Genomic DNA, 27,727 nt, shown 5'->3' on the forward strand with positions numbered 1-27,727 from the left:
CTATATGGTATCTATATAGTATAAATATACAACACACATAAATAGTATCTAAATAGTGCATAAATCTATATCTATATAGTCTAGAGATCTATATAATATCTATGTAGTGTGCATATATAGTATAGTGCTATATGTATATACACACATATAAAGAATATGCATGTGTGTGTATATATGTATATATATATATCTAATATATACACTTATTATACAGACACTACTATACTACAGTAGATAGTAAACTATATAGATTATAAGTCTGACAGGATTTGAATGTATATCTTCTGATTTTTGACCATCACTCTTTCTATTATGCCATATTGCTCTTCAAGACAAAATATAATAAATTACTATATTTTCTTTCTTTTTAAGTAATAAACATTTTATTTATAGTTTGGGGTTCCAATTTTTATCCCTCATTCCCCACTTCCCCTCTCCCTTCCCTGAGGCCCTAAGCAATCAGATAGAGGTTATGCATATACAATTATGTAAAACACTACCATAGTAGTCATGTTGTATAAGAAAACTTGAATAAAAGAAAAAATGAAAGTGAAAAATAGCATGCTTCAGTCTGTGTTCCATCAATATCAGTTCTTTCTTTGGAGGCGGATAGTATGTTTCATCAATAGTCTTTGGGATTGTCTTGGATCACTGTATTGTTGAGAATAGTTAAGTCTTCACAGTTCTTCAAACAATATTGCTATCCCTGTGCACAATGTTCTCTGGTTCTGCTCATTTCATTATACATCAGTTCATACAAGTCTTTCCAGGCCTTTCTGAAATCATTTGCTTGTCATTTCTTTATTACAATAATATTCCACTACCATCATATACCACAATTGCTATTATTTTCATGAAAATATTTGAAAGGACAACCTGATCAATTTGTTAGTACTTTATTATCACTTTTTATTGGAAAAGCAAAAAAAAAATAGATGATGAATTATTCCTTTAAAAATAATATTTCAATTGATTTTGGTAGAAATTCAAGGTCAAAAGCCTGATTCTGTTTCTTCTGGTCTTGAGTATTATCCATTTACTCCTGGTATCACTCCCCAGGTGCCTACATTTATCCATTCTGAGAGCCAAAAGTTGTAGAGAGACCAAGCTGTATAGCTGGATCATGTGAACCTTCCCCTTCTAAAAATACTTTCTGTTTTGGAACCCTTTCCAGAGTACATCTCGATTTAGTCATCTACTCCCATGAAAGAGCTATAGCACATTTCTCCCACCCTACTGAAGTCACCAGCTGTCAACCCCGAAGCCTTGCACCTGTGCAATATGGTAAGTCAGCCTGAAAAGGAGCAGGTCAGGTGCTCTTCCTCAAGAGCAGGCAGCCAGCAAGAGAGAGCTGGAGGTCTGCAGCCATACTGTTTGTATCTCCTCAATGTATTCTTGCTCTCTAAGCAGCCGCAGTGCAGGAGCCTGAGGCAGTGTTCACTGCAGTGCTTCATCTCACTCCTGCTTAGAAGGGGATGTTTTCCTCCATTTTGCTAAGAACTTCTTCTTTTGTTTGTTTGTTTTATTTTGCTTTTGTTTTAACTTCTAAGCAACTGGAGAACTTATCAGGCTGCAAAGTAGATGCCGATAGTAATGACATCTTCCTTGCTCTAAAAACCTCAAACACGATTCAGTGTGATGCCACAAAGACATATAAGTGAGGTCATAGAATGAGGCCACCTGTGCTGGTAGCAAGAAGAGAGAGGAGGTGTGGAACTTTCTTTTTCCTTCTGGGTCTCGATCTAGGCACATCAATCATAGAACATCAGAGCCATGAGGGATTTTAAAGATCACATAGCCTCTATCTCTCATATTCAGATGAAGAAAGTGAGGCTCAGGGAGATTTAATATGATCAGAGATTTAAATCTGGAAGGAACCTTAAACAGGAACATGGTGGAGCTAAATTGGACCTGAGCTGATTGTTAAATTTTCAGTAAACTGACAAACATTAAAAATCTAGACTTGATTTGTTGTTGTGTTGGTTGTCCGGATTACAAAAGTGATGAAGCAATGTTAATAGTGCAGATTAAAATATATTAAAATGTTAAAAAATATATTGTGTGTTTGAGGGAGGTGGTTTTTAAGCAGCATACCTCTGGCATTCATTTTATCGATTAGGAAACTGAGGCTGAGAATGTCATACCGGTGGCAATATTCAAAATCAGGTACCTTGCCTCCAAATCCATAGCTCTTTCCACTATATCCTACACTTTTTCCTTAAATTGCCCAACATCACATAGCTAGTCAGTAGCCATAGCTGGGACCAGAATCCAAGTGTCGAGAGAAACTGAACCCACTGGTCTTTCCACTACGCTCGCTTTGTTTACCATTGAAGGCATTTACATGAACAAACTGAATGCCTAAAAGCCTTTGAAAATTGGTTTCTATGGCCTCAGAATCCTATATCTTTCCTATAAAATAGATTGATTAAAAAAAAAAAGAAATTAAGACTTTCAATTCCAAAGTAAATCCTAGTGGTTCCAGACATTCTATCTATGTAAAAGGTCCATTTGCTATGAGTCCCCTTACACTGCTATGGTGGCACAGTCCACTCAAATTAAGTAAATGGGATTTCTGGTGCAGCTTCTCCCATGGGAACTCCATGGTACAGTAGAAGATAGCTTGGCTTTGCAGGAAGAGAATCAAAGTTCAAAGCCAACCCTTGTCACTTACTATCTGTGTGATTTTGGAATGTCACTTTACCTGTAAAATGAGGGGGGCTGATCTAATAAGTCTCTAAGATGTCTGTCTACCAGGTCTAAATATGACCCGATGGTTTCCTCCCCATTTGAACCTTAATTAAAATTATACTACTCAGGGGGCAGCTAGATGGTGCAGTGGATAAAGCACCAACCCTGGATTCAGGAGGACCTGAGTTCAAATCCGGCCTCAGACACTTGACACTTACTAGCTGTGTGACCCTGGGCAAGTCACTTAACCCTCATTCCCTACAAAAACAAAAACAAACAAAAAAAATTATACTACTCAGAACAATCTAATCACTGATTGATCAATCAATCAACATCTATTAAACACCTATTATGTGTCAGGCACTAATCATTGGTCTTTTAACTTTAAATAATCCAAGGGGAGGTGCATCAAATCTCTGTAAAGAGGTGAATAATGCTATCTCCAAGAAAAAGTGAATTGCTCAGATTCTCTCAGATTCTATCTGAAGAAACCAGAAAGACTTGCTTGAAAGGAATGAGGAAGAAGTTGGTGGAGGGGAGGAAAATGTGTAAACCCATATAAGATGACTTTCGAGAATTTTTAAAAAGCATTCTTTCTATCTTAACATACTCCTCTCATTTTACATATCAAACCAACAGTCTGAGCTCCCCTCAACATTCACATTTTATAGCAACTTGACTCATGAGCTCTGTTTACCCACAAACCCGTTTGACAAAATTGATCAACTGACCAGCTAATACCTACTTTTCTTGTTGTTATATACAAGTTATGGTTTGTCAGATAGGTACATAACAAATCTCTATTTCTATATCTATCTATACAGATAAATGACTAAGATGGTTAACTATTCCCAGGCCCCAATCTTTTATTTTTTCCTCAAATGTAAGGCACATCAAAAAAGTCATGAGAGAGCTTCTTTTGTATATGCCACAAACAACATCCTGTCTCACAGCTTTAGAGTTTATTGTGTTTATTGCTTTAGTACCGTGTTAAGGGGGTGGGAGAGAGGTGGCACAGTGGATAAAGCACTGGCCTTGGATTCAGAGGGACCTGATTTCAAATCCAGCCTCAGACACTTGACACTTAACTAGCTGTGTGACCTTGGGCAAGTCACTTAACCCTCATTGACTTGCAAAAAAAAAAAAAAGAGAGATAAAAAAGGGGGTGGGGAGGGAAGACATCTGTAGTACACAACAGTCCCAATCCCAATGTATTCCCACTCTGTAGAAACTTCTTCCCCAAGCCAGGCTTCAATTCACTCAAGCTTCCTCCCCCGATCCTCCTCACCAGCCATCTTACTACCTCCACCCTACCTGCCTCCACACACTTTGTGCCCTTCCCCTGTCATTTCCAGATCTGCTATATATGTTGTCTTCTCCCATTACAATATAAACTCCTTTAGAATGGGGACAGCTTTGCTGGCTGAGCAAGGTGCCTAACATAAGTGCCTATTAAATGCTTTGTCTGTGAAAGAGCTCTTAATCTAGCTAGGGAAACAACACATTCAGAAGAAAAGAAAAAAACTTAAAGAAAACAACACTTTTACTCTCACAGATTAAAAATCTCTAGTGATAGAATGGTGATGTGGCCAATGAAAAGACTGCTTGTTGATGAAGCAAAAGAAATATTTCTTCTGTTCAGTCATTTTTGAGTTATGTTTGCCTTTTGGTGACTTCATTTGGGATTTTCTTGGCAGAGTTACTGGAGTGGTTTGCCATTTCCTTCTCCAGGTCTTTTTGCACATGAGGAAACTGAGGCAAACAGAGTTCAGTGACTTGCCCAGGGTCACACAGCCAATGCCTTAACTAAATGTCTGAGGACAGATTTGAATTCAGGTCTTCCTGAGTATGGGCCTGGCACACAAGCACCAGGCCTGGAGTCACTTCTTCTATAACAGGAATTTATTTTTTTGCGTGTGATGGACCCTTTTGTCAATTTAGTGAAGGCCATTGTCTTCTCCAGAAATAGTCCCTAGACCTCATCTCGAAATGTTTTTAAAAGCCTAAAATAAAATACACAAGATTACAAAGAAAACCAGTTACAACAGAATGCAATTATATGTGTATATGTACATGTGTGTATATGTAGAATATGTATTAGAACATATATATATTTATAGGAATTACTATATATAACATACACATACTTATATATGTAATATCACAGACACACACATATACATGCACACACACATTCATAGACTCCCCCCCTCAGATAAAGAAGCCATGCCCTAAACCCTAGCTTCTGAAACTGTGAGTTGTGACCGCATATGGGGTCGCATAACTAAATGTGAGAGTCATGAAAAATTTGGCAATGGTAAAAGGTTATGTATACCTATTTTATATACCTATGTACCTGGGGTCACGTAAAAATTTCTCAGGTGAAAAGGGGTCACGAGTGGAAAACGTTTAAGAAGTCCCGGTCTAAAGGAATTGCCGACAGAAGGAATAAACAGCACCAGTGTTCTACATATATTCATTTACCAGCTTCTCTTTCTCTGTGGAACTGGGCCTGACAGCAGAAGCCTAGAGCACAGTCAATGTTACAATAGATCATTTTAACTTTAAAGAAACCTGTCATTTCTTTGATGAACTGATTCATTTGGACAAAATGACAACCTCTTCCCAGTCCTACCTATTTATAAATAGGCCTCAGTAGTGCAGGCCAGATGCTCTGACATACTAAAAAACATGATCAGGCCTAATTCCCAGGAGTTCCCCTAAACTCAACCTTCAGCTTTCCACTGTTAATTCCTTTAAGGAAGTTTGAAGGCCAGGGATTCCCATCTATCAACAACAGCAGGAGGGTTGAGGTCAGCTTCATTAATAGCCACCAGGTGTACCAGGCTTTTTCATAACCCAATTTTTTCCAAAAGAAGAAACTTGGGCTTTTAATAAGTTAAGCCTAGATAATGTGTGGTTGAAACAGTAATGCAGAATCACATTTGCCATGTTTCCAGGCCATTAATTCGCACTATCTCTCCCAGAGAAATGTGAGCCTGACAGAGTCGCTACGCTCAACCTCTTTGTTCCCAAGCTTCCCCATCTGTAAAAAGGTGATACTAACACCTCTAGCAAAAGACAGAAAAATCAGATCCTGAGTTTTGCCTCAGATAACCTACTATTCAACCCTATTTGCCAACTCATCTGGCTGAAAGAAAATAAAGGGAAAAGGAAAGACAAAGTACAAGAAGACCTGGGCAAAATTTGACCAGAAAACACAACACAGAGCAAGTTGTTGTTGTTGTTGTTGTTGTTTACTTCTTTGGGAGTGGCAGCAGGGGAGGGGGGAAACTAGCAAAAACATGCCTACTCACAACTTGGGGGATTTATGGTAGCAAAATCATGCAAAGCCTGAGAGGGACAGCTCTTGAAATGGCCTATTACAGAACCTGTTGTTCCCCTAAAATGTTAAGAACCAGTACCCTTGCAATTTCATATACAGATTTCCTGGTTAGTTGAACCTCACTAAATGAACATATACTTTCAGTCAAGAAAGAGAGAAGCCATATGGACTATCAGGAGAAATCCTAGCTAAGCACAAACATGCACATTTATCAAAAATGTCTCCTACAAAATGGGAGGTTTTTTTTTCTTTTTGGATCGCTTATAGACATAAGGAATGCCCTCTTCCAATTCAGATAAGCACCAGAGAGTCTTAGAACCTACTACTTCTTTTTTTTTTTTTTTTTTGCAGGGCAATGGGGGTTAAGTGACTTGCCCAGGGTCACACAGCTAGTAAGTGTCAAGTGTCTGAGGCCGGATTTGAACTCAGCTCCTCCTGAATTCAGGGCCGGTGCTCTATCCACTGCGCCACCAAGCCGCCCCCGAACCTACTACTTCTAAACTTCACTTTCTCAAGTGGGTACCACCATAATTTAGGCAACCAGATTCTCCACTTCAATATCATTCTTGGTGCTTCAACTCTCCTTCATTCCAATGTACCTATTTAGTAGAAATAGAATTTACCAGTCATCTCTTGGGGGTGGAGAGAGAATGAAAACACCCTGGAACATTATAACCAAATTCTGAGCTTCTAGGTCAAAGGAAAAAAATATACAGCAATCAGCCAGAAGGAAAGAATTAAAGTACTGAGGAGCCACAGTGATGATCACACATGATTTAGCAGTCACCACTATAATGGAGTAGAAAATGTAGAAGACAATATTCTAGAAGACAAAAGAGGTAGGCTTTCAAAAATAATCTATCCAGCAAAACTGAATATAATTCTATAGGCAGAAAATGGACCTTTAATAAGAGAGAGGACTTCCAAACGTACCTGATAAAGTGAACAAAGTCATGTAGACTATCTGAAGTTCAAACACAGGAATTAAGTAAAACATTAAAAGGTAGACAAAAAATAAACAATTATAAGAGATTAAATAACTATAAACTCCTTATAATATATAAACTACTATAAACTCATATTCTTTGGAGAAATGATAAATGTGTCCCCTCTGAAGCCTATCATCATTAGGGGTCATGGAAGGAGAGTCTAACACCTGGGAGTGGATCTGAAATATCTTAAGATCTTAAAAGAATGGAATGGAAGGGGAAGAGGAACATGCTAGGGGAGAGGGGAGGTAAAGGAAGGGTAGGGAAAATTATCTCATATCACCAGTGTGCCCAAGTAGACATCTATTCAAACCAGGAAAAAGAAAAGAGAGGAGTAGCTGAGACTTGAGCTTTGGTCTCTTCTGAAGTGTTCAAAAGGGGACAACATTCACATACTAAGTTGAGTACAGAAACACATTTCACTCAAAAAGGAAATAGGAGAGAAAGGGGGGAAGGAGGAGAGGTGGGGGGAGATTAAGGGAGGAATAAGTTCTAAGCAAAAAAGCCCTTCCAACTAGCAACGTGCAAAATTATTTATGGCTCTTTTTCAGGTAAAAAAGACGGAGATCTGAGGTAGGGGGAGCAACAAACAGAAAATGGCCAAACAAGTTATTCTGTCTAAATGTGATGGAATGTTATTGTGTTGTAAGAAATGATGCAAGGGGAAACCTCTATGAACTGATACAGAGTAAGGTGAACAGAACCAGGAGGACAATTTATTCAATGACAACAATATTGTAAAGATAAACAACTATGAAAATGTAGGAATTCTGATTAGTGCAATAACCAACCATGATCATGAGGATTAATGATGAAAGATGCTCTCCACCTTCTGTTAGAGGACTAAAAGACAGTGCAGAATAAGATACATACATACATAATCAGGCATGGCCAATTCAGATATTTATTTTTTTTAACTCTACATTTTATTGAAAAAGGTTTTTGTTTTTCTTTCATTCTCAATGGGGGTAGTGTGGGAGGGAGAGAGGGCACATTTTTAATTAGAAAATCTGAGTATTTTTAAAAAAAGATAAATGTACAGATTAAAGCAATGGGCTGTCTACTTCATGGTATAATCTTGCCAATACACATGCACTAATTGGCTGATTCATGGAATACAATAATCACCAAAGAATTAAAGCTGTAGGTCAACCAAAAGAGGATAGAAATACATGGTGGGGGCTGCTAGGTGGCACAGTGGATAAAGCACCGGCCCTGGATTCACAAGGATCTGAGTTCAAATCCGGCCTCAGACACTTGACACTTACTAGCTGTGTGATCCTGGCCAAGTCACTTGAGCCTCATTGCCTCGCAAAAAAAAAACAAAAACAAAACAGTGACTCAAGAAATATATGGTGGGAACAAATAGACTGTAATATATAACCAATGAAAAATTGTATAGGAGAAGCAGCATAAAAGATGGCATACAACCAGAAAAGGAGCAGGGTAAATCATGTATAGGAAGTGAGGGATAACAAATAGGTCATGTGCTGAAGTCATACTTGTGTGCTGTCAAGAGATCTTTAAAAAAAAAGCCATCTGTTAGTTGAACACACTATGGAGGATTTCAGCAATGACACAGACAAGAATCTCTCTCTCTCTCTCTCTCTCTCTCTCTCTCTCTCTCTCTCTCTCTCTCTCACACACACACACACACACACACACACACACACACACACACACACACACACACACACACACACACCCTGAAGAGGAAGGAAAGACAGATATGGTGCTATTTTGTTTTTAGGATCACAGATTTAGTATGCAAACAAGTGTACCATATTCTAGTCCAAACACTTCACCCCTCCGCATCCACCTCCCGGTAAGTTGCACTGTTGACTCCTCTATATGACTTTCTCTCCAATAACACAGAAACCTTTATACCCTGGAAGCTCATTCTACCCTTGGATTACTTATATTGGAAGGACCCTTTTCCCCTGAGGCATCATCTGGTTGGCTGGTTCATCCATGAACTTTTAATCTAAGGAGACTTAGGCCAAAGATGCCTTCATTCCTCTCCAGGCTGTACTACTTAACTCATCATCACAGGACTATCTCTGTCATGTCCCCTCTCCATTTCTCCCTCCATTATGGGGGTACCTTCTCCCCCTTTTCAGCTCTTTTTTATGTATTATCTTCCCCCATTAGAATGTAAGCCTCTTGTGGGCAGGGCTTGTCTTCCTTTATTTGTATACCCAGCACAGTACCTGGCACATAGTAAAGACTTAATGCTTTTTAGCCTCTATATATAGAAGATAGAGAGACAGAAAATAGAAATAGAGAGATAGAAGACACAAAAATAGAGAAGAGAGTTAAGAGGCCATCTATTAGGGGCAGCTAGGTGGCGCAGTGGATAGAGCACTGGCCCTGGAGTCAGGAGGACCCGAGTTCAAATCCAGCCTCAGACACTTAACACTTACTAGCCGTGTGACCCTAGGCAAGTCACTTAAACCCAATTGCCTCACAAAAAAAAAGGGGGGGGGTCATCTATTATATATCCCTTAATTTTATAGATAAGAAAACTGAGATTCAGAGAGGTTAAATGACTCATTCAAAGTCATACCGATATTAAATTAGAGCCAGAATTTGAATCCATGTCCCTGATGCCAATTCTGGCAATCTTCTCATTACTCCTACTTTTTTTGTAGTTGTTTTGGGATCATTGGTTTTGAGCTAGAAAGGACCTTAGTGCCATACCAATCAGACTATCCAAAAATTATTTTATAGAACTAGAAAAATAACAAAATTCATCTGGAAGGACAAAAGGTCAAGAATATCAAGGGAACTAATGAAAAAAATGCACAGGAAGGTACAAGAGTTCAACCCCTTCATGTTACAGTGAAGAAGCCAAGGGACAGGGAGGTTAGGAAGGTGACTATTTATGAGTATTAAGATGATTGCTATGAAAATTACTGTAACGTAAGCATTTTCAGGAAAGGTAGTTCTGCTTGGATAGTTGCATATTTATATCGGGTAGGTAAAAGGGAGATGTCTGTGCCATTATTACATGTTGAAATGAGGTGAGAGGAGGCCTCAAGAAGGGTGAGAAGAAGAAGCGCTGAAGTGAAACCACAGCAAAGTATAGCTTGGTTGCTTCAGTGACAAATGGATTAAAAACTAGAATAGGAAAAAAAAAAAATATATATATATATATATATTAGCAAAAAAAAAAATTGACTTCCTGCAAGAAAAAAAAGGCACAAAAGTAACATATCTTGAGGATAATATCCCATAATGTCAACCCCTGGGGATAATAACAACCCCTTAAGAGGCTCCCATCAGTTCTTTGATTATTGTCTCTGTCCATCTGTTCAGTTCTGTTTTGTTTTTAAATAGCAGGTGTTGAGGCCAGGTGGGTGATGGACCAAGGAATAATAATGCATGGCTACCCAAAAATACAACAATTTCAACACTAAAAGGACAGGGAGAAAGTAATAGAAGTAGTATCTTTCCATGAAGTGAGAGGTGCATCTGTTTAATTTTGTCTGTGGGTGAGTTGCTATTTTTCTGAAGTGGCTACTGTCAGAACATAGGGCGGTGGGTGGGAAATGATGTGGGCTTCATTTTCTTGCCTAGCATTTTAACAAAACAATGGAAATGTTATCATCCCCCCCAAATGAAAATGACTCAGTTTGACATGTAGGCAGCTGTAGAACAATTTCTCAAAGTTCTTTAATTAACTTAATCCACTTAAACATGGTTCTTAAATAATTGAGTGCCTTGACAACTAAACAGTAGAATTTTAGTTGTTAAAATGTTTTAACCTTTATTATTTTTAGCTGATAGATATCTATAGATATTTATTTATATAGATATTTATCTATAGATAGAGGTATAATGAGAAAGCACAGACTTAAATCACATCTCATACTACCTGCGTGACCTTGGACAAGTCACCTAACTTTTCTGGGTCTCAGTTTCCTTATCTGTAAAATAAGAGGTTTATAAAAATGACTTCTCTTCTATGCCCATCATCCAAATATAACTGCTCTCTCCAAAGTTACCAAGGATCTTTTAATCCCCAAATCTAATGATCTTTTCTCAATCTTCATCCTTCTTGACTTCAAACAAGCCTTAGGCACTGTCAGATCACATTTTTCTCCTTTATATTTTTTCCTACTCATCCGTCCACTCCTCAGTTTCCTTTGCTGGATCTTCATCTAACACCTGCCCATAAAGTGTCAAGGTGTCTTGTTCACAGAATAGCCAGGATGCCTGTGTTGCTGGATCAATGAGTATGTGTTGAGGAGTAAGGTGTAAGAAGACTGGAGAGGTAGGAGGGGGCTGATTATGAAGGGCGTTGAATGTCAAACAACATTTTGTATTTCCTCCTAGAAGCAATAAAAGCCAATGGAGTTTATTGTTGGGGTGGGGGATAGGGGAGGAGGGGACATGGTCACATGCTTTAGGAAAATTACTTCAGTGGCTAAATGGAAAAATGAATGCCTTGAGAGAAGAGAATATCAAGGAGTAGAGTGAACAACAGTGTCAAAGGCTGCAAAGAGATCAAGGAGAATGAGGACTGAGAAAAGGCCTTTGGGATTGGCAGCTAAGAGATCATTAGTAACTTTGGAGAGAATAGTTTTGGTGGAGAGAGAAGGTAAGAAGTCAAATTGTAAAGGGTTAAGAAGAGAGAGGGGAGGGGGCAGCTAGGTGGCACAGTGGATAAAGCACTGGCCCTGGATTCAGGAAGACCTGAGTTCAAATCTGACCTCAGACACTTGACACTTACTAGCTGTGTGACCCTGGGCAAGTCACTTAACCCCTGTTGCCCCGAAAAAACAAAAACAAGAGCAAAAACAAAAAACAAAAAAAAAAACAAAAAAAAAACAAAAAAGGAGAGAGGGGGAGAGAAAGTGGAGGTACCTATTGTATTGCCTTTTCAAGGAGTTTAGCTGCAATGGGTAGAAGAGGATGATAGCAGAGATGAAAAGGTCAAGTGAGGGTTTTTTTCAATATAGGTGGGACAGGGGCATGCTTGTAGGCACTTGGAAATGAGCCCATAAAGGGCGAGAGATTGAAAATAAGTGAGAGAATGGGGAAAACAAATGGGGCAATTTTTTGGAAGAAATAGGATGGAATGGGATCACTTGAACAAGGAGAGGAGTAAGGCCACTTCATCATGTGAAACAGGGTTGAAGGAGGAGAAAGTGGCAGAAGGGAGCTGATTGATAACAGGTGAAGAAGAGGGGAGACTCTCAGCAGAGAGGCTGTGGTGAGGGGGGACCATGGAAGGTTTGAAAGGAGGCTAGTGAAGGGTTAAGTTCTATCCCTTTTCAGGAGATGGAATGAGAAAAGATATAGTACTGGTGGGCTAGCTGAGGTAATAAGGTGGCTGAATAGATAATGAATATATTGGGTCTGTGGTCCTGGAGTTAAGAAAACCTGAATTCAAATCCAGCTTCAGCTGAGCAGCCTTGTAACTCTGAGAAAATCAATTAAGCTGTCTGCTTCAGTTTCCTTCTCTGTAAATTAAAGATGGTAATAAGCACTTATTTCCCTCCCAGGGTTATTGTGAAGATCAGTTGAGAAAATAAATGTTTGACCTTCCATTTTTCCTTCTTCCACAGTGAAATCATCATCATTATTATTATACTAGACTTTAACAGAATTTAACAAGATGAAAGGAAATCTATCCAGAAACCATTCTTATTCTTTCTAGTATAGATTCTTTTTACTTTAAGCATTAGATCAGTAGTTTAGTAAATTTGGATTAACTCAAATTGCTTTTTTCCCCCTCTGAAAGTCACATCAATATTTAAAAATTTAAGGAAACATAGCATATTGCTCAAATGTTCAGGCCTCCAGGGCAAGAAATCTGTGTCAGTCTTACTTTGCTCTCTAAATATGGAAAACTTCTATATCTATTCCTTGGTAACATGGGAAATATTCAGTATTATGATGGCATCTTTAGCATATTTTTAGGTATTGCCATTTTTAATTTTAAAAATTTCTGTTGATCTTTTTATTCAAATGGATCTTATTTGATGAAAGGAAAATAGTCACATTAAATTCAAGTCAAGTCAGGAAGTATTTATTAAGCACTGACTCTATGCCAATTAGTGTATTTTTAAATATTGGGGATACAAATGTAAGCTAAAAGGAAATATGGTCCTGGGGCAGCTAGGTGGCATAGTGGATAAAGCACCGGCCCTAGATTCAGGAGGACCTGAGTTCAAATGTGACCTCAGACACTTGACACTTACTAGCTGTGTGACCCTGGGCAAGTCACTTAACCCTCACTGCCCAGCAAATATATATATGGTCCCTACCCTCAAGGAGCTTATATTCTGAAGAATGAAGAATGCTGGTCTGGGTCCTTCCCTCAAATGAAGACTCTCAGAACAAATCACCAGTGGAAGAAGTCAGTCAACTAGCATTTATTAAATACCTACTATGGACTAGGTACTGAGATAAGCTCTGGGGATGCCAAGAAAGGCAAAACAAAAAACAAAAAAAACAGTCCCTGCTCTCATGAAGTTCATAGACTAATAGGGGAGACCACATGTAAATAATCATTTACAAACAAGATACATGCAGGATATTAAATGAAGGATTGAGAAAGGCTTCCTGTAGAATGTGGGACTTTAGCTGAGATTTCAAGGAAGCAAAGGAAGCCAGGAGACTGTAATGTGGAAAGAGAGTGTTCTAAGACATGGCAGACAGCCAGTGAAAATGCTCAGAGATGGGAGAGGAACTATCCCTTTCAAGGAACAGCAAGGAGGAGAGTAAACCATAAGAAAGTTGGAAAGGTAGGAAATAGCCAGGTTAGGAAGGACTTTGAAAATGAAACAAGATTTTATATTGGGTTCTGGGGGTGATAGAAAGCTACTGGGATTGATTGAATAGGGAAGGAGGTGATAAAGTCAAAGCTGAATTTCAGAAGATCAGTTTGATGGATGAATAAAGGGTGGACTGGAGTGGAGAGAGATGTGAAGCACAGAGACCAACAAGTAGTCTTTTATAATAGTATAGGTTTGAGGTGATTCGCCCTGCACCAGGGTATTGGCTGTGCCAGAGAAGAGAAAGGGTCACACATGAAATAATGTGCAAGATAGAAATGAAAGGAAATGACCACTGATTGTACAGGAGTAGATTGAGAGAATGAGGAATCAAAGGTGACACCTAAATAGTGAACCCATTCGACCAGGATTGGGGAGGGGTGGGAATGGCAGTGCCCTGCACGGTAATCAGAGAGATCATACAATCTTTTGCCTTTCTTTGCACTCCCATCATTGAACATGGTGCTTGTAACATAGTAGGCACTTAATATAAACTAAATGACTGAAAAAAAGGAAAAGAAACATAATTATGTCCCCATATCACTCTATATAGTCCAGATCACTTAGTGGTTGTGGTAGCAACATATTTGGATATAACTACACAAATATCCCAGATCCTACAAGCTATGGGAAACCAGGAAATTGCTGCGATAGCCTCTCCATACTGACAAGGGTGGAGTATTAATAGTTTCATTTCCTCCTAAGTATTGTTGAAAGAGTGAACTATACAGTTCACTCTCCACCATACTACCTTGGTACTATTGGTACAGGAGGGTTTTTTCAACAATACAGTGACAGTGGAAAGAGCTCTGGATTTGGAGTCAGAGGATGTGACTTCAAATCCAAACTTTGTCACTTAGTTTTATCAGTTACATCTTATGCAAGATTCTTTTGGCCTTTGTTGCTTTATATAGTCCTAAAATCCCTTCCCCATCATCTCCAAGGATTCGATCTGGACCACTGTTCCTCCTACACAGTGGAATATACTAGACATCCCTCTATTTGCCAGCCAACCTCAAGGGAGCCTATTTAAGACTAAAGGGATTCAGCCACCATCTTGGTTAAATGGCTTAAATAAGTTTTTGAGTAAACCTAAGAATCTATATGAAAATTGTAACCCTCAGGTCTTACAAGCTCCTGTTTCTAACATGCAATATTTTTGTTTAACTAACTGTTTAGCAAAATGAAAAACAAAAATAATTTTATTTAGGACCATAGATTTTATTTTATTTTATTTTTCAGGGCAATGAGGGCTAAGTGACTTGCCCAGGGTCACACAGCTAGTAAGTGTCAAGTGTCTGAATCTGGATTTGAACTCAGGTCCTCCTGAATCCAGGGCCAGTGCTTTATCCACTGCACCACCTAGCTGCCTCATGACCATAGATTTTAGGACTGGAAGAAGCCCTGTAACCTTTCTAGTCCTACCTCCTCATTTTGCAGATGAGGGAACTAAAGTCCAGAAAGGTTAAGTGATTGTCCAAGGTTGTACTGCTAATAAATAGAAGGGATAGCATAAACTCAAGGTTATCTGATTCCAAGTGAAATGCTCTTATTTTCAAATTTGCAGTTCAAAAACCTCCTTATTTTTTATGCTTTTCATTGCTTTTTCTCCTATGATTCTACCTCCCCCCAGTAATGATCATATAATTCTGCATCCTCTAGATCTTCCTTTTTTGCTATAAAAGTTCACTTGAAGACAAATAGGTCAACTTGTGTAATCTACATGGTGAAAATTATTCCCGTTACTGACAAATGAGACCTTTGTCATTCAGACCATTAGCTGCAATTGGATAGATGACATTGAAACCTCTTAAGGGGGTCTAATGTTTCCATAGTGGTTTATAGCCCAATGAGTTTTGTCCCTATGACAGAACATTCCAAAGGTGGACAATTATACACTGCCTCAACCTTTTTTCTTGCATAAATCATACTTTTCCTTTTTTTAAACTGAAGATTACCGATAGAAGTAAGTCATTCCTAACTTTGAAATGGAACTAGGTTGGGTTTTTTGTTTTGTTTCGTTTTGTGGGAAGTGGAAATTGTCCATGAGAAAATTGGAAAAAAGGGAAATATTGTCACTTATAAATCACCTCCATAAAAATATCTTAAGCGAATGAAAAAGAAATTGAAAGATAGAAAGTTAGTTCCTTTATAATGGAAAATGTAACTCTTATTAAACTAAAACACTTTCTTCAAAGAAGTCAATACAAGTCAGAGTAGTCAGCACATAATGGAGTTAGAAGTTGTTCTATGATCAAGCAGACATTAGCAAATTTGAAAATAAAGCTTATGCCTGACAATAATCCTAATTAATCTCTTTATTATAAAATCAACTTACTTTCTAAAAAATTAAGGAAGGAAAGCATAAACACAGATAATAAAAATCATCAATCACTAATGGATCAGTTATCCATATAGGAATGTGACACAGTACGTGGTATATAGTAAGTGCTTAATAAATGCTTTTTCATCAATTCATTCCATTCCTTTCTTCATTCATCCCACCATTCATTCACTCAGGAATGAGAACAATTTTTTCTTCTGTTATGTGTGTTCCCTCTCTTGGTCTTCCCAGCTCTACTCTTCCTTCCTGTGAACAGTCAGGTTAAATACCATGTCTCTAAGTAGCCTTCTGCCACATTCAAAAATCCAGTTCAACAAACAAGTCAGTCAATAAATATCTATTAAACACCTACAATGTGACAGGCACTGTGCTAAGTGATGGGGATACAAAAAGGAATAAAAGACAGTCCCTGCCATTGAGGTGATAACATTCTAATGGAGAAGATAACAAGCAAGTAAATATGTACCAAAAAAGCTATATACAGGATGAATTGGAAACAATCAACAGACAGAAAATATTAAGAACAATTCTAAATAGCTAGCATTTACATAGCACCTATTATATACCATGTACTGTGCTAAGAGCTTTACAAATATTGTCTCATTTGATCCTCAAAACAATCTTGGGAGGTAATTATTATACCCATTTTGCAGTTGAGGAAACTGAGGCAAACAGAAATTAAGTGACTTGCAAAGGATCACACAACTAGAAAGTATGTGAAGCCAGATTTGAAATATTCTTCCTGAGTGTGGGTGCAGTGCTATAACCACTGAGCCACCTAGCTGCCTCATTAGAATTAAAAGCGATCAAAAAAGAACTCCTCTTGACAGAGGTGTCAAACACATGCATGAACTGAACCAGATTAAAATGCAATTAAATAATTAACAAAATATGATAAAACATAAATAATATTACATTTTAAAACTGTTGATGTGTGGACTGCATGGATCCTTATGTACAATTTAGTATTTCTATTCGAGTAGGACACCAGTGCTACAGAAGATGAGATTTTAATAGGGACTTGAAGTTAGCAAGCAGAAACCAGGAGGGAGACCATTGCAGATATGGGGAACAGTCAGAGGCGGGGAAAGGGTACCACATATTCAAGAAACTATATTAAGTAATGCCTAGCACATAGAGATTTTGTTTTTGTGGTTGCTGTTTTCCAGTTGTTTCAGTCATGCTGAACTCTTGGTGACCCCATTTTGGGGTTTTTTTTGGCAAAGATACTGGAGTGGTATGCCTTTTTCTGCTCCAGTTTGTTTTACAGATGAGAAAACAAATAGGATGAAGTGACTTACCTAGGGTTACATAGCTAGTAAGTAAGTGTTTGGAGGCCAGATTTCAACTCAGGAAGATTAGTCTTCCTGACTCCAGTCCCGGCATTCTATCCACTTCACCATCTAACTACCCTGGCACATAGTAAGGTGCTTAATAAATGCTTGTTTATTTGCTTATTGACATATTTCCTGTAGGCTGTGAGCTTATAATCAAATAGAGTGAACTGTGGTGACAGCTCTGAGAATAAAGAGCATATTCATAGTGGGGGGAAGAAAACACACACAAAAAAACTTCAAAGTCAGAAGACCTAAGTTCGAAATTGTACCTCTATTCTTAATACCTGTATGACCTTACTATTTAATCTTCCAGGACCTAAGTTTCCTTATAAAGTAAAGGGGCTGGACTGGATGAAGTCCCTTCCAGATCTACACCTGAGATCCCACGACAAGGGCTTTTGATAGAGTATCCATGGACTTAAAAACAACAACTGAATTGCACTATTGTTGTTTCCTTTGTAACCTTATATACTTTATTTTATGCATTTTAAATCATTCTGCAAAAGAGTCTGTGGACTTCACTGGAATGTCAATGAAGTCATATCTATCTATCTATCTATCTATCTATCTATCTATCTATCTATCTATCTATCTATCTATCTATCTATCTATGACATTTAAGAACCCCTGGCATATGACATAAGTTACCATGCATGAACAAGGAAAGGCAAAGCTGTAAATTCAGGACAGGAATGAAAGAAGTAGGCATTAGGAAATCAGAAAAAAAAAAACCACCTAATGGACTATCCCCATCAACTTTTTATTGGGTGAGCAGCCTATGTCTCATGCAGTCCCCCAAAGGGTCACTTTATCAACTTTTATTCATTTTTTTTTTAGTAAGGCAATTGGGGTTAAGTGACTTGCCCAGGGTCACACAGCTAGTAAGTGTTAAGTGTCTGAGGCCGGATTTGAACTCAGGTACTCCTGAATCCAGGGCCGATGCTCTATCCACTGCACCATCTAGCTGCCCCACTTTATCAACTTTTTAATGGATAGACACTATTCCTCATGAAAGTAATTTTCAAGGTGTATAAGGAAGAGTTAATTATATAATCATTTTGCATGGGCTTTACACAAGGGAAAAGAGTATTGGGAAAATCTTTGCCTGATACAGTACCCAGAGATTCAATGACTTCTTGGGTCAAACTATGTTTCCTAAATACCTGATGTCAGTACATCTCTCACCAGAAACAGGGAAATCACGTAATGTGATTGCTATCCATGTTATCTGGGACCAGCCTTACATTGCATTACTACAGACTGCTTCTGACAGTAGAGCAGATTGCATTTTCTCATATGATCAATATCAACTTTGAAGTGTGCATTCATGATAGGCTCATAACCTAGGTGAATGTTAGGATTTTGTTGTGGATTTTTTTTTCTTTTCTTTCTCTACACTTTTTTTTTTAAGTGATCTTATCAGCTCCAATAGGTTCATTTATCAGGCAGTGGATAGAGGGCTAGACTTGGAGTCAGGAAGATTCCAAATCTTATCTTGGACAATTTCTAACTGTGTGAGCTGGGGCAAGTCACTCGACTTCTTTTTGTCTCAATTTGCTCATCTGTAAAACATTTCCCAGTATTGCTCTGAGCATAAAATGAGATAATATTTGCAAAGTGCTTTGCAAATTTTAAAGCTTGATAGAAATGTTAACTATTACTAAGTTATAAAAGCAAGGATAAAACAACTACAAGTGCTTAAAATTTTAAATAGTAAAAGTATACACAAAGTCCTATAAAATAAGGAAAAAATGCCCAATAAAATTATGACTATCTAAAACCTTTAGGGGATAAGACATTTTGGTTAGTAATTATTTTTTTTCCAGACCATAGAATATTTGCTCTTTAAGCAACATTTTTTAAACATTTAAACATTTGTTAATGTGATACCTTTTTTTTTCCAATGCATTGCAGATTTTTCTGGACTTTTAAGCTGAATATCCAAAATATAATGATTCAAGGTCATTATTAGGAACATCAGTTAATATACTATACACTAATACTATGGTGCCCTTAGGGCTTGATGAGTTACATAAAATTACAAGATCACAGACTATTAAAAGGAGGAAGTACCATTAGAGATGATCTAGTCTAGTCCCTTTATTCTTCAAATAAGGAAACTGAAGCTGAGTAGTGATTTGCCCAAGATTATAAAGATAATGCACCCATCTGTAGCAACCACATGTTTATTTGATATTTTTTAAATTGATGAACTAGGAAACCAGATAATAAGACTTGTGATAATTACATTTTATATAAAAGCACCTAGTCTCTGATGAGGATCTGCAGGATCTTCTGTGAGTAAAAGGCCTCTGTGGCTATGGAGAAAGGTTTCTGCCTTATTGAAGTACATATTGATATTATGCACACACACGAATATATATATAATTTACATATATAAATAAATTGCATACATAAATATATGTGCATATATGAATATTATATATGCATGCAAATATATAATTTAACCAAACATAACCTATTCTTGAAACTAATACTATAAAACTACCCCCCTCTTTGAGATCACCTTCCATTTACACTGTATGTTTCTTTTACCCATAGAGTTATTTCCATGTCATCTCCCCAATTAGAATGTGAACTCCTTGAGGACAGAGAACATTTTGGGTTTTGGGTTTTTTTTTTTTAATATTTCTACTGTATAGCACAGTGTATGGCACTTAGTAAGCAATTAATAAATACTTATGGGTGACTAATTTAAAGTTGGGGGTAGACTTACTGAATATCAGGCCAAATATAGACTATCAGGAAACTAGTGGTGTTGAGTAATTTTACTTAATATCTTGTTGACAGCTATCAGTGCCTTTCACCAGAAAAGCAGAAAAATATTTAGCAGGTCATTAACTTGGAATTTGATAAAAAGGGATTCAAAATAACTCACAGAATTGCTAAGACATGGATAAACAATATTTTGATTACATCCATGACTGTCTTCTGGTAGGAAACAAGAATAGTTAAGGGGGTTAAAATGAAGTTGTTATAGTGCATTGTCTCCTAGGTACTTCATATTTGTTGAACTGAATTGGCTGGGAGTGCGTAGGCTCATAGATTTTGAGCTGGAAGGGACTTTAGAGATAACCTAGTCTCCTTATTTTACAGAGACAAAGAGAGGATGAAACAGCTAATTCTGGTCACACACAATAAGTAACAAGAGTTGGGATTTGAATCCAGTTCCTGTCACCACTTATTGGAATGCTCTTTCCCCTATACCACATAATTGAGCAGTAGGAAATGAAAGGAACAACAGCAAAAGGGATTGCCTGTATTTGGACTTTGGGCATACATTTAATGGTAATGATTCATTCATTTCCTGAAAATTGGCTTTGCTTTGGAAGGAAAATGAAAGCATCAAATTTATGATACAATTATTTCATTCTCTGTTTGGGGCTAAGAAAGAAACAGACTACTTAAAGATGTACAATGCACTTAAAGTATAAATTAGAGAAGGAGGGTGCAGTAATTTTCTGCTCATATGTTACCTCAGCATGATCTCCTTAATTTTTGAGAAATCTATGAGAAATACTATGATTTGTAAAATCGCCTATCATTTATAACATCTCTTTCAAGCCAAGACCATATTCTCCTGCATAGTTCCTACTAAGGAACTTGGGGGGGGGGAGGTGCATCAAATATTATTCCAGCTCTTCTGATTCCAAATCCAATGTTCTTTTCCTTTAGAACAGCTGCTTCTAAAAAAATGAGAATTGCTTCCCTGACCCTTCAATGAAGTGTCTGTTCTAAGTAAACCACACAGTCTTTCAAGTTCCTTCCTAAATGCAGCCTTGTTCTTTTTAATGGTAGAAACAAAAGGGTTTTGGTTTTCGTCTTGAAAATGATAAATACCAACAATACTGTCTTTTCTAATCACTATATAGTCACTATTTGAAATGACCCAGGAACTAACTGTAACAATGAGTCTACCTAAATCATTCAAGATTGACTGTACTAATGTGATAAATTCTGAAAAATCTTGAGAGCTGATTCTTCTTAAGAAAAAAGGTAATGAAAGGCGGTTGGAAACATCCTATATCACCCTGAAAAGGAATTCTAAAACAATATTCCAAATCAATTTTGGGTTTTTTTCTCATATTCTTCAGGAATGTAATGCCAACCAACACAGAATTTCTTCTAAGAATGAACTGATTCCTTTGTCACAAAACCCTTGTTTAGAAAGCATAATCAATGATGTTACTATAATATAAGTAGAATATAGTATTCTTGTAGGTACCATGGTATAGGGTAAAGCAAGTTGGACTAGCATTCTGGAGGCCACCATGCTCTTCATCTGGTAGCTATACATCCTTAGGCAAATCACTAAACCTCCAGTATTTTTTATCTATACTCAGTATTTTTACTTAAAGCCATCTTTATCTATACCTAGTTCAAATATTAAATTTTCCATGAACAATTTCTCTCAACCCCAGATTTCATTTTCACTTAAAAAAACATTCTAATTCATTCATTTTTTATTACTTTGTATCATAGTTATCTGTATGTGTATGAATGAATAAATGAATGAAAAATTATTTATTAGAGCTGGGAATAGAAATACAATAGAAAAAACAAAATAGTCCCTCCTTTCAAGGAGCTTACATTTTAAGAAGAGGGACTAATATATAGCTTCAGGACAGCAAGTATGTTGGGGGGGGGGTGTCCCCTTGCTTAGACCATAAGGAAACTCTATTAAGAACAGAAACTCTTCCCTGCCTCACCCCAGAAACCAGCAGAGTCTTCTTTTCCCAACTGGTACTTAACAATGTTTGATGAATTGGATCCCTTAAAGTCCTTTTTTATAGATAAGTATTTTATAATCCTATATAGTTACATTCATAGAAGAGTTAATTTACTAAAGGATTGGTGGAAATAAACTGTTTATTGCTGTTATACTGGTGAGGGCAATGTTAAATTTAAACTTAACAAAAGTTACAACAACTATCAAAAGTAGATGTTCTTAAACTTGGGTCCATGGATCCTCCCTGCTCCCAGATTCCCTGGACAGATTTCAGGGGGTGGGGATGGGGTCTTAAATCAGGATGGGAAAATTATTTTAAGATATTATTCTGAAAAGGGATGCATAGGCATCACCACACTGCTAAAAAGAAGAAAACAAGGTTAAAAGCCCCTGATTTAAGGATTACAAATAAACAATGACAACAATTTCATCAACAAAGTTTCCCTCTTAATGAAACATGAAGTAAAAGTGTGGCTAAGAGTCAAGCAGTGGGGCAGCTATGTGGTGCCGTGGATAAAGCACTGGCCTTGGATTCAGGAGAACCTGAGTTCAAATGAGGCCTCTGTCACTTGACACTTACTAGCTATGTGACCCTGGGCAAGTCACTTAACCCTCACTGTCCTGTAAAAACACACACACACACACACACACATACACACACATACACACACACAAACAGTCAAGTAGTGCTTGAGTTACTATGTGCCACCTAGAAATGCTCCCTTAGACAAAGTCTTATATTGCAATTAAGATCAGCCATTCTGACTCCTAAAATTTAGGGGAACAAAAGACAAAGAAATTTGTAATAAATATGGAATTATAACTCCCAATCATTTAGTCATAAACAAAATGTCCTATTTTTCTAGATTGGAAATTTCGGAACATTAGGATGCCTGTAGTGGGAAAGGCTCTGGTAGCCAGTATTCTGGGCCCAGTAGAGACCCCATGGGAGAATTGTGATCAAAACATGGACATTGCCCTCTGTGCTGCTGGCCTAAAGAAGTTAAGGATATAGTCCAACTACCCCTAGATCTCCTTTAATCATGCTATTGATCTATCACATACTAATTTACCTAAATCATTCTTGAAACTCCATGAAAAATGTTATCCCAAATTAAAATCTAAGGGCAATGTCAAGGGCAGAATGGCTGCTTTTAATTGCAATAAAAGGTCATTTAAGTGAGATGCAATTCGAGGAGAGAGACAGTAATCTGTATCTCCTAGGCATACTTCAACATTCCATTATTCATGATATACTTTGACACCATCTGCTTGGCTTTGGACAAAAAAGATACTCTACAACAGGGGTTCTTAACCTGTGATCCATAATATACATAAGTATGTATGTATGTTTGTATATCTGTATATACACATACATATATACATTTTATTTATATGTATATAGAGATTAAAAACTGTTCAATATAATTGGTTTCCTTTGTAACCCTATGTGTTTTATTCATTTTATGCATTTAAAACATTACTCGGAGAAGGCCCTATAGGCTTCACCAGATTTTCAAAGCAGTTCATCTCACACACACACACACACACACACACACACACACACACGTTAAGAGCTCCAGTTCTAAGATACTATCTTCTCTGGATAAAAGGGAGTCAACATTATTTAATTGTGCAGTCCTTTTTATTAACCAAATAATTTCTGCCAGCCATAGTCCTTGGGCTAATTTCTATGATTCTTCCTCCTTTCTTTTCACTAGAAAGTTTTTTTTATTTTCATTTTCAAGTTTGCACATCAGCACAGTGTTCTTCCAATGATCAAAAATATCAGAACAACTATGCATGGGAGACAGATCTTTAAAAAAAAATGGTGCAGTTGCAATTTGACATTTTTTTAAAAACCCAACCCTCTAAATGACTATACAACAACTTTTTTTTAAGTTTACCCCCAGTTTAACCTTGCACTGGTGATGTTGCAAGCCAAGAAACTGTTCTTCTAGTTAATTTATCCTTAAGTGCTCCTTATAACTTTCAGCAATGAACTTTTTTTGCATTGAAAACTCACTTAATCCAATCTGTATTCTTACAAAAGGGAATTTCCTTAAAAAACAAAAACAAAAACAAAAACAGAGGGAGCAGCTAGGTGGCGCAGTGGCCCTGGATTCAGGAGTACCTGAGTTCAAATCTGGCCTTAGACACTTGACACTTACTAGCTGTGTGACCCTGGGCAAGTCACTTAACCCCCATTGCCCCGCCAAAAAAAACCAAAAACCCAACACAGAATTGGAGACAAAATTAGCTATTTTTACTCAATATTTCCAACTTTAGAAAAAGTATCTCCAAGTTCTGGAAAATACAACTCTATTAAAATCTTCAGAGTATAACTTTTTTGCTATCTGATTAGGTGTAGAAAATTGTGCCAAATCCATGGAAGTAGGATAGCAGTCATATGAAATCCCATGTCTAAGAAAGGAAACTTGCAAACAGACAAAACCATCTCCTTCCACATACTATGAACCTGAAAAATGGCTTTTGTATTAGCCAAGTTTGAAATGCTAATGGTACCATGAAAGTGTAGAAAGCAATAATTACCATTATTGTTTCTTTATAAACTAGCTGTGCTGAAACATTCTGATTCATTTGTAAGGCTCCCCAAGGGCCACAGAAACAAACATTTTCCAAAGGGAATTGTTCATTGATAACTCAGAATGAATGTATCCAAATGGAAAAGGACAGTATTTCTCAAGAGGACAAGGGAGTAGGGTCAGATAAGGACAATGACAACACTGAGTTACCTAAATGAAAGGGGTGGGAGGAGAAAGTGATCTTGGGAAAAGCAATTATTCACTTTCTCAGATATGAAGTCAGTCTTGCTTTGGATTAGATTTAATGGGTTTTTTTTAGGAGTATCATTTGGGAAAACATTTTGTTTCTACTTGCCTCAGGATGACACCATATACTAGTCTGCTAAGACACTAATGTCCTTGTATCACTTCTTTCATTGGCACATAAAACATTATACAAGGTGTGGTTCATGGATTACACTTAAGGAAGACATACTCAAATCTCTCCAAAATGTCCAGATTTGGGTTGGACTGTGACCTCTGACCCTCCTTCTAGCTCAGAGACTCTGATTCTCTTTTAAGTTCAAAGCTTCTGAGGAAAGAGATTTTGGGAAGGTGGGCACTGGGTGTTAAGGGAGAGATAAATATTAGTTAAGTTGTCAAGTACTGGACTTAGAGATTCAACACTAGGCTGGGATTCAGTAGGCCCAGGTTCTGATGCTGACTATGCCATTAACTAGCTTTGTGACCTTGGGCAAGTCACAGTCCCCTTGTCCTTTGGTAACCTCAACTTCAAAGGGAAGAGATTAGAGGAGATGTCCTCTAAAATGCCTTGAAGCTCTGGCACTCTGACATTCTACACTTGTATAAGCACTGATGCTATTTCCTTAGTAAACTCTGGCCCCCGGGGAAAATGCAGCATTTTTTTTTTCATTCATTCAACAACAACACAATCCAACAGCTCTAGGGTCATGTCTGGTCCACATCTTTCACCTAAGGAAGCATCTCCACTTATGAGCCACTGGCCTAGTTGTGCAGTGCAGGGGATGGTTCAGAATTTAAGGATAACCTAGAATATCCAACATTCAAAAATGCTGAATCAGTTATGTGCCCTCATTTTGACAGATCACGAGCAATTAGATGCTCCCTCCCCTGCCCCAAACTTTGAAAAGCAACCCCATCTTTCCTCTCCTCACAGAGGTCAACAGTAAAGAAGGTCTCCAGAGAAAAAAAGCCTGTGTCAGCCAAGAATGCTGTAACCCACAAAAAATAAAAATAAAAAAATTCTAGACTTTATGAAAAATCAAAACACCGGTTTTATAGCACCATTAAGGATCATTAAAGACGGCAATCCGTAGTAGGCCTTTCGGCTTTCTGAGTTGGGATAAAAAAGATGGTGAGATAACTCCCACTTTTAAAATTCAGTGAGTCTATGACTCTGATTCTCTGCCTTTCCTGGGTTCAGGAAACTAGTTTTTTCACCCAACTGTCTGGCCTATGCAACCCTAAAAGAATGCAGCAGGAAGAAGGCTCAGCAACCACCCAGCCAAAACATTTGTCTACAGTTTTCCCCACAGTCGTTAAGCAGCAACACCAAACTCCTGCTAATAAGGCTCTTGGACAGAATCGACAGATGCCAAGCTTTCCCGAGGTCTTTCGCGGCCCCTCTCTCATCCCCAAGACTCACCAAAGCTGAGATTGGTGCCCTGCCAAGAGCAGGAGGGGTAAGGAGGGAGGGGGGAGGAAGGATGAGTGCGGGAAATAGTGGAGGGCTAGGGCCAGAGGAAGGGAGAGAGGAGATAAGGTGGGATGCCCACACAGTGGGAGATGATCAGAACAGATGGAAGAGAGGATGGACGGGGGTGGGGGTGTGTGAAGAGGCCCCAGGGCCTCTTGGCAAAGGGACCAGCGCTTGAGGCTCACCCGCTGGGAAGGCGGTAGGTGGCCCAGGCCTCCCTACCTGTGGTGGAGAGCACTGTGCTGGCGAAGAAGAGGGCGGAGGTGAAGTCCCAGTTCCAATTCCCCGAGGCGTTGCTGAGCACCGAAACGCCGTAGTTGCTGGCCTCCAGCACCCGCACCAGGAACTGCTCCAGCTGCTGCTCCGAGAGACACTTGTGCTCCTCCAGGAAGCGCTGCTTCAGCTTGCGCAGCTCCTGGCGCAGCAGGTCCTCGTAGGGCAACTCCACCGAGGAGAAGACCACGGCGCCGAAGACCAGGTAGAGCAGATAGCCAAGCACCAGGAAGGCGAAGCACCAGGCGGAGCGGTGTCTCTCTACCAGCCGCACGCAGGAGCTGCCGGCCAGGGACTGCAGCATCTTCCCCAGCGCGCCGCCGCCGCTGCCGCCGCCGCGGCAGACCCCAGGAGAGCGCGAGCCGGCCGGCCCGGAGCCCCGCGCACAACCCGACACACACACACACACACACGCACTCACACACTCACACACACACCCGCCCGCGCGCACTCACTCCCACACACAAATACACTCACTCCCTCACGCGTGCACAGCCAGAGAAATTCACGAGAGCCGAGAAGATCTGCAGTGGGAGGGGGCGAGTCCCTCAATGAACTCCGGGGCAGCCCAGGAGCCCGCCCCGGACGTTTGTGGTCTCCCCTCAGACCGCCCCTCTCCAGCTGCCACCCACACAGCCGGCCTCCCCCTGGCCCCACCGCCCGTTTGCAAAGGCAGCGCCCAAAGTTTGAGAGGCTTAAAGGTTCCCTCTCTTCTTACCCCGTCTTTCTTCGCCCTCCCCCTTCCACTCCCGGCTCCGGCTCCCTTTGTGCACTTGGGTTCTCCTTGTGATTGGCTGGCTCGGGTTTCTTTTTTTTCCCTTTCACTCGCTCGCTTGCTCTCCTTTTCCTGTTTCCTTTCAGTATAAAAAGCCCCAGATGATGTGGCGCTGACGTGGTTCCCGGCTCAGGTAACCAGCAAGGCGAATGAGTCTGTAGGTCTGGAATTGAA

At 38.8% G+C, this 27,727-nt stretch overlaps 1 protein-coding gene across 2 annotated transcripts in view; it reads right to left on the reverse strand.

The window, feature by feature from the left end:
* Positions 1 to 27,472, reverse strand: part of KCNK1 (potassium two pore domain channel subfamily K member 1) — a 58,968-nt gene extending 31,496 nt beyond the window's left edge. The window contains exon 1 of one of the 2 annotated variants that reach the window (XM_044000082.1): positions 26,728 to 27,465. In XM_044000082.1, the coding sequence (XP_043856017.1) occupies positions 26,728 to 27,082 (355 nt within the window). In that variant the 5' untranslated portion in view covers positions 27,083 to 27,465. Of the gene's footprint in view, positions 1 to 26,727 lie in introns of both variants that reach the window. The other variant, XM_044000083.1, reaches the window with a different exon arrangement.
* Positions 27,473 to 27,727: the final 255 nt, after the last annotated feature.

This window comes from Dromiciops gliroides, chromosome 4, assembly GCF_019393635.1.
Source record: "Dromiciops gliroides isolate mDroGli1 chromosome 4, mDroGli1.pri, whole genome shotgun sequence".
In the NCBI taxonomy this organism is placed as follows: Eukaryota; Metazoa; Chordata; class Mammalia; order Microbiotheria; family Microbiotheriidae; genus Dromiciops; species Dromiciops gliroides.